The sequence below is a fragment of the Eurosta solidaginis genome, unplaced genomic scaffold, assembly GCF_040869045.1.
Source record: "Eurosta solidaginis isolate ZX-2024a unplaced genomic scaffold, ASM4086904v1 ctg00001328.1, whole genome shotgun sequence".
Lineage (NCBI taxonomy): Eukaryota > Metazoa > Arthropoda > Insecta > Diptera > Tephritidae > Eurosta > Eurosta solidaginis.
In genome coordinates this window covers 210,083-218,567 of record NW_027137077.1, presented here as the reverse complement: position 1 = coordinate 218,567, position 8,485 = coordinate 210,083, and the positions used below count along the sequence as shown (strand labels likewise).

At 40.8% G+C, this 8,485-nt stretch overlaps 1 protein-coding gene across 1 annotated transcript; it reads left to right on the top strand.

Moving 5' to 3' along the window:
- The first annotated feature begins 474 nt into the window (after positions 1-474).
- Positions 475-1,428, top strand: LOC137236103 (uncharacterized). The gene has a single exon (XM_067758787.1). The coding sequence runs from the start codon at positions 475-477 to the stop codon at positions 1,426-1,428; it is 954 nt and encodes a 317-aa protein (XP_067614888.1).
- The last annotated feature ends 7,057 nt before the right edge of the window (positions 1,429-8,485 follow it).

Genomic DNA, 8,485 nt, shown 5'->3' with positions numbered 1-8,485 from the left:
ATAGTGTTCGGAGTTTTTTCAAAGTTAAAAAAAAAAATGATAAAAGCTTTAATATAAATAAAACTATTGTTTTAATAACAACAAAAACGCCATATATATTCCGTATACATAAATTGGCAAGGATTATCTCACTTTAAAATTTGAATTAAATAATCTAAAGTTGTTTTTGAAACTGAGTCGAGAACTGTGCGTAAAATTTACAATGGAACTGCCTTTGATTTCTAATACGATCGCAGTAGTTTTTACCATAAGTTTAGAAATATAGCTTTGAATTTTACGTTAGAAAAGGAAATAAATTTCAAATCTCGAACGTGTGTTTATAAAATTTTAAAGTCATTTGTCAATAAAGTTTGAAAAGCTAAATTTAAAGTGTGACAAAAATTTAAAAATCTAGGGGAAAAATATCAATTAATTATATTAACAAAAAGGACGACAAACAATAAAAGCGAGATTAACGTGCGAATTATTTAGTATATGGAAAGGGATTTCCATTCTGCAAAGCAAAAGCTACCCAAGCAACAGCAACAACAAATAGAGCTAAACTACGCAGGATCTTTAATTAGCTTAGCGAAAGATCATCGTACGCCAAGGAATAGTCAATTACGTTTGATACCATTGACACAACAAATCTTTAAAACAATGATGGATTTTAATGGCTCACACTCGAGCACAAGCCTATCGGAAAAGAACTTCTACAATAATTACTCAATAACAAGTTTGGTGCGCGAAGAAGTTCAAAATATTTTAAAAGAATTACGCGTTACCGATCAATTTATACGCAAAGAAGAGATCGATGCTTTAATCGAACGTTGCTTAAAAGATAAATCACGTATCGATAATGGTAAGAGCTCAACAACCAGTGCAGAATCCTTGCCGGACGACGACGATAACGACAATCAAGAGATCGAAGTAACTGTGGAAATGTTAAATGAAACAGATAAGAATAAATTAATTGTTGAGAATTTTCAAATATTAGAGCAACGTATCACCAATTTGGAGGAACGTATTTCAACGGTACTACAAACGGTACCAAAATTGCGTCATTTGCAAGCTAAGAAATTTAAAATTAATACAGAAGTGATACGCGAGGAATTACGTAATGTAGTGCAAAGAATGGTTATAGACGATGCCAATAAAGGTGCAGGTAATGGTGATGGTGGTGAGGTCAAAGTTGTTGGCGATACTTCCAAAACAATGAGCATTGCTGGAACTGATACAGTTATAACAGATAAAAAAGTTAATCCCTATGATGATTTATTCTACGCACAACGTCAAAATGCTATGAATATTTTGAATTATAAAAAATCGAAAGCTTCAATGGAACTTAATCAACGACCAAAAATTTGTACGCATATTAAGCCGATTGTACGTGAAATTGGTGAGATCAAATTTAAGCCCAAACAAAAGGCAACATTCATTCATGAATAATTAACAAATTATACTTAGTTCGTATGCAAATATGTAGGTGCGAGTACATATGAATATGTATGTATGTTTTAATGTAAAACATTGTCATGATTAAACGTTTAAAATAAATATTTAGTTCTTTACTTATTTATTGCCAAAAAATTTTATGTTGAAAAAAAATATAAAGAAAAAATATAAAATCTTCGTTTTGGACGAGGCGAAAAATTTGTCGAATGAACTATTCTTTTGTATTGCCCTTCGTGGTGCAATCCTTTTAAAGACGCGGATAATATCCCGTCAGGATTTCACTCTTCCGATCAATAGGTTCCCTATTTTTTAATTTCAAGTATTCTGTACCGTAGGATATTTTCTGACATACTTTTATTAGTGCTTGAGTCGTTGCCTTAATCTCCTCGGCTGAGATTATTCACCACTTTTCGTGGCATACCGTTTTTGTTTTAGGATGCGTTCTTTTTATAAATCTCCTAACGTAGGATAGGACTCTTAGAGCTCGTGGCAAGTCTGAAAAACGATCGAGTATATCTTCTTGTTCAGCCTGTGTGACGGCATACGACTGTGCTTTCACTTTCTTCTCCTCATATGATGTATGGTAGTCCGTTTCCTGTACTGGCAATTGGATGTTGTCCTCTTGCAACCAAGATGGTCCCTGCCACCACAACGAATTGTTGACTAATTCACCCGCTGGTAGGCCTCTGCTTCCTAAATCCGCCGGATTTGATTCTGAATCCACATGTAGCCAGTCCTTGCTTCCGACCATGTCGATGATCTTTGTGATGCGGTGTGCGACAAAGGTGGACCAGGAACAGGGCGGTTTCCGTAGCCATGCGAGGACAATGCTGGAATCAGTCCATAGATGAATGGTGATTGGTCCTAATTTGATGTTCCTACAGATTGAGTCAATCATCTCCGCGAGCAATACTGCACCGCAAAGTTCTATATGTGGGAGGGAGATTGTCTTCACTGGTGCGACTCTGGTTTTTGCCATAAGTAGGTGTGATAAACATAATTCTCTTTTTTGACGCGCATGTACACGGCTGCTGCATATGCTTTCTCCGACGCGTCACAGAAGCCGTAGATTTCAACCTCGTCTTCTGGTGAGAATTGTACCCAACATGGTATTCGAATCCTATCTATCTCCGGGTAATCTTGGGTGAAGGTTTTCCTCCGCTCTAATTTCGTTGGTGAGACTGGCTCGTCCCACCCTGTACCTTCTAACCAAATGTTTTGCATAATTATTTTTGCCACTATGACCATTGGGGCAAGCCACCCTAACGGGTCAAAGAGTTTGGCAATAACTGACAGGATCTCTCTTTTTGTTAGCATGTTAGGGTTGTCTATTGATTCCGCTTTGAAATAAAATTAGTCAGCATGTGCGTTCCACCTTATACCTTATGCTTTCACGGTGCTGGTGTCTTCAAAGGCTAAGAAGTCCTCGCTGAGCAGATCCGATTTCGGGATGTCTTTGAAAACCTCCTCCGAGTTTGAGGTCCACTTTCGTAATATGAACCCTGCCGAATGTAAAACCTGTCGAATTTCGTTTCTTGCCATAATGGTGGAGGTGAGGTTGTGTCCTCTTGCGAGGACGTCATCTACATACACACATTCCCGGAGTATGTTTGATGCAGTGGGATGGGAACTTTGTACGTCGTCAGCCAACTGTAACAGCGTTCTTATAGCAAGGTAAGGGGCACAATTAACTCCGAAAGTTACCGTTTTTAATTCGTAGAGACCTATTGGTTCGTTCATGTCTTTTCGAAAAATAATTCGTTGAAATTTGGTATGATTATCGTTCATCCAAATCTGCCTATACATTTTCTCTATATCACTGTTGAAGACATAGCGATAAAGTCTCCAACGAATGATGAAAGTCGGGAGATCTGCTTGGAGTACCGGGCCTGGGAGCAAAACGTCGTTCAGACTTGTACCATTAGCAGTCGGACTTGAAGCGTTTAAAATGACCCGGACTTTAGTAGTTGTGCTTTCCGCCTTTACCACGGCTTGATGGTGCAGGAAATAATTATCACGGTCATCTGCTGCGACTGTGCCCTTAATTTTGTGCATATGTCCGAGCGTCTGGTATTCTGAAAGTACCCTTATGTATTCATTCCCTAACTCCGGATTTTTCGTTAACCGCGTTTCATTTCGATAGAATTGCGAGCATGCGCGTTTAAGGGACCCTGCTAATTTTCGTTCTTCCGGGTATTCCCTTCTAAATGGGAGTGAAACGACATATCTTCCATCCTCATTTCTCTTTGTGGTTCCTCTATATAATTTTTCACAATATCTGTCATCGTCGCTAGGGCTTTTAATTTTCGGTACATTTTCCAACTCCCAAAAGGCTTTTAGTTGGTTGTCCAACGCGACCTCGTTGTAAAATGACACGATGCTCTTCGTTGGATTCGGTGCTTCAATACGACTGGTTAGTATCCAACCGAACACTGTCTCTTGGGCCAGAAGTGTATTAAGTACCTTCTTTTTTAGACCGCTTAGTATAATTTGGGGATATATATCTCCACCAAGTATGAGGTCTACATCTTCATTGACGTAGAACCACTTGTCTGCGAAAACTAAGTCTGGGAATGCCTGCATAGTCATTGTTTCGATATGGCAGGATGGCAGATTCCCAGCTAGTTTGGCTAAATTTAGAACAGGAGTAGTCAAGCTGAAGCATGGATCCACTGGTGAACGTAGCTCGATGGTGGATGCCTCTTTAACTTGAGCAGATACTGCATTGGCGATGCCTGAAACATCGGCATGCATTTTCCTTGCCGGCAAATTGATTGTGCGTTTGAGTCTTTCTGTCATGAAGGAACATTCAGACCCTGAATTAATTAATGCCCGCGCTGAGAAGTCGGTATCATTATGGTGGATGTGTACGCGAGCAGTTCCTAATAGCACGCCTGTGCTGGAATGAGCATGACAGGATTTTACATTCTGGTTCGTAGAAGAATTTGGTTGCCCTGATTCCTGTCTTCTTTGTGCTTGTGCTGAAGTTGACGGGATATTATCCGTATCTTTAAAAGGATTGCGCCTCGTAGTTTGCTGAACTGTATCCGCATGCAGGAGCGTGTGGTGACGAGAATGGCATTTGGCACAGTTGTACGAACTGGAGCACCTCGTCACTGTGTGTCCTGGGGATAAGCAGTTCAGGCATCCCTCCGTGGATTTGATGAAGTTGATTCTCTCCACTGGGGTCAGATCACAGAATCGGGGACAATTCCTTAACCTGTGTTCAGCTTTGCACATTTTACAAAAAACCCTTGCTGTCGATTTTGAAGTAGGTTTTGATACCTTCGTTTGGAAGGCACCAAGTCTTTTTATGGTGGTTTCGGTTATATGCCGAGTATTCGCTGGCTTTTGTCCCTTTTGGGCGTTAGTGCCGGTGAAACCAGACACTGTTTCCAGTGTCTGAAACTTATTTGATAGAAATTTGTCCATATCTTCCCATTTAGATATGTCCATTTTATGGTCTATGCTTTGTTCCCATAGAGCTGGGGTACTTTCCGGTAACTTTGTCGAACACAAATATGTTAGTATTGCATCCCAATTAGATGTGTCGATTTTGTGACACTTGAGGGACGATAGACAATTGTTAATATCGCTATGTAATTTCTTTAACGCGCTCCCACACTCACTCTCTACCTTCTTTAAATTAAAAAGAATTTGCAATTGCGTGTTGACTAATATACGCTTCTTTTCATACCTTTCGCACAGGTTTTTCCAGGCCATATCGAACCTATCATTTGTTAGAGGGCATTTTTTACAATATCTTTGGCCTCGCCCTGTGTCTTGTTGTTCAGATGGAATAGTTTTTCCACCCCCTGTAGGTCGGAATTATTTATGTATATGGCCGTAAACAGGTCACGAAAGGTTGGCCATGATAAATAATCACCTTTGAAAATCTCCGTGTCGCAAGGAGGGAGGCGGATCTTATTCCCGCGAGGTGCGGCTGGGGGTGCTTGCTCAGGGATGGCACTATTTTCTACTTTTTTAAATTTCTCTGCCTCAGCAGATATTGTGGATGAGCATCGCATATATATTGAGTAGGTAGTCATATGCTTTTTCCGGATGGCCAACACATCATTTGCGTCGACATCGTCTGATCCCATCAGTGAGTCAAACACAGACTTAACCTGCTTCCATAAGGAGCGCAACTCTTCTTGCTGTATCGCAAGAGTGTGCTTATTATGATGTTCCTTTGGAATAAGGCTGTACTGTTTCTCAAACTCTGTAATTACCTCAGCTGACCGGACATAATTTTCCATTTTTTCAACAAATTATTCCTACCCAACTAAAAAACCAATCTAATTCTTTGAACAAAATGGATCTACTCGCCACCCAGACGTATATATATTTATGTGTCTGTATGATTAATTTGTGTTGAGGACGCGTTTTTTTGTTTGGATCAGACTTGGCCGAATCGTCTGATTTTCCCACGAAAAGAATAAAACACAACAATGTGGCTTACTCGCCACCCGCACGTAAATTTATATGTATGTATGTATCGGTGTGTGTATTAATTTATTTGTAAGGGGTTGTGGCTCAGATAAGGAGCAAAGTGCAGAGTGCGCGATATAATAAACCGTCTCGGACTAGTGAAAATTACCAGTGCCAAAATGTTTGAACTAAATTATTGTGTTCGTGAGTGGATATACGTGCTGAGTCCGTGTAGTTGCTTTCAAGAAAAATATTTGGTGCTTTTAAAAAGTGGGGTTATGGTACTATTGTGTATCAAATTGCCGTGGTCGTGGGATACTCCGGATCGACACATGCGGTAGGGGGAAAGCACTTTTTAAATTTAAATTAACCTCAAAATTAACCAAAAAAAAAAGTGGCAAGAAATATATTACTTACGTAGCTGCTGCGTCAAGGAGTGTTTGTTGTGTATGTGGATGATGCAAGTTACCACCAGTAATGTATCACCAAGATGATTTTTTGAGATTTGTTGAGTAATGTGAGTATCACCAAGAAACTGCAACAATAGCACCAAGAGTGTATCACCACGAAGATTTATATAAAATGCAGTATGTGTCGACGTTGATGTGGATAGATTGATTTTTTGTTCTTTTATATGAAGCACCACGACAATTTTGTTAAAATTTTGCGCAATGTGAACTGTAGATGTATAAAGGTGTTGGTTCCTTTTTACGGGGAGAAAGGACCATGTACAATTATGGTGTGTCGCAAACTCGGCAACGGAGTGGAGGCACCACAATTGCGTTTGGGAAAAATTTAAATGAAAAGAAAAAGAAAGGCGAGAGATATTTCTCGTTATAATAATTTCTTTATTATAGTGAAAGTTAAATTAGAACAATAATTTACCTTTTATAAGAATGTGTGGCCGGCCTCCTCGGACGGTGGTAGCTGTGGTTCGCTCAGCGATCGCTGGAAAAGTAGAAGGTTGCCTTGTCGAGGACAACCGTTGAACCCTGGAAAAAGTCTCCGGTTTTAAGGGGAAGCTTCCCCACACAGTTGTACCGGCATGCATGTATATGTGTGCGGACAAAATAACCCTATCCATATACACCTATACATGCATGTGGGCGAACTAGTCCACGATAATATGGTGCTATTAGGGTGGCGCAAATTAATAAGAATTTAGGCGTCGGGCCTAAACACCTACCATATTAAATAGAAGAAATTGAAAGGTTTTGCAGGGCGAAATCAAAAGCACTTGGAATCTTGGAAGCGTAACTGCTCGTGGTATTACATATATAAATAAATTAGCGGTACCCGACAAATGATGTTCTGGGTCACCCTGGTCAACATTTTGGTCGATATCTCAAAAAAGCCTTCACATATACAACTACCACCACTCCCTTTTAAAACCCTCATTAATACCTTTAATTGGATACCCATATCGTACAAACACATTATAGAGTCACCCCTGGTCCACCTTTATGGCGATATCTCGAAAAGGCGTCCACCTATAGAACTAAGGCCCACTCCCTTTTAAAATGCTCATTATCGCCTTTCGTTTGATACCCATATCGTACAAACAAATTCTAGAGTCACCCCTGTTGTTGTTGTTGTTGAAGCAGTGCTTCGCCCCACCTAACAGATGAGACCGATCACAAATTGTCATCAATATCCTCTAACGGGAGTCCAAGGAAACTTGCTGTTTCAACAGGGGTGGACCATAAGGAAAGGGGTGTTAGAGGCGTTGGTTCCACATTACAACTAAAGAGATGGTTGGTGTCATGTGGGGACACATTGCAAGCGGGCCATACATTTTGTATGTCGGGGTTGATTCGGGATAGGTAAGAGTTTAACCTGTTACAGTATCCAGAACGAAGTTGAGCCAGAGTGACGCGCGTTTCCCTGGGGAGTATGCGTTCCTCTTCCGCAAGTTTTGGATACTTTACTTTGAGTACTGGAATCACCGGGCAATTCCCGGCATAAAGGTCCGACCGCTGTTTGTGGAGTTCACCAAGGACCTGCTTGTGTTCGCTTCATACGACTGGGTTCTCAGGTGCCGTATTTCCTCAAAATGCTTACGGAGATGACTCCTTAAGCCCCTAGGCGGTGCTGGCTCATCAATCAGATGTCTGTTGGGATGCCCAGGTTTCTGGGTATACAACAGGAACTGTTTGGTCAACATCTCGTTTCTTTCCCTGATGGGGAGTATTCTCGCCTCATTATGCAGATGGTGTTCTGGGGAAATAAGAAGACAGCCCGTGGCAATTCTGAGAGCAGTATTTTGGCAGGCCTGTAGCTTCTTCCAGTGGGTAATTTTTAGGCTTGGCGACCATATGGGTGACGCGTAGCATGTAATCGGCTGGTTAATTGCTTTGCATGTAGTCATGAGCGTTTCTTTATCTTTTCCCCAGGTACTGCCAGCAAGGGATTTGAGGATTTTGTTACGACTCTGAATTCTCGGAACAATTGCGGCTGCGTGCAACCAAAATGTAGATCCTGATCAAACGTCACACCCAAGATTTTGGGGTGTAGGACAGTCGGTAGCGTAGAGCCATCGACGTGGATGTTCAAAATGGTCGACATTTGGGACGTCCATGTTGTAAATAAGGTCGCGGAAGATTTAGTCGGTGATAATGCC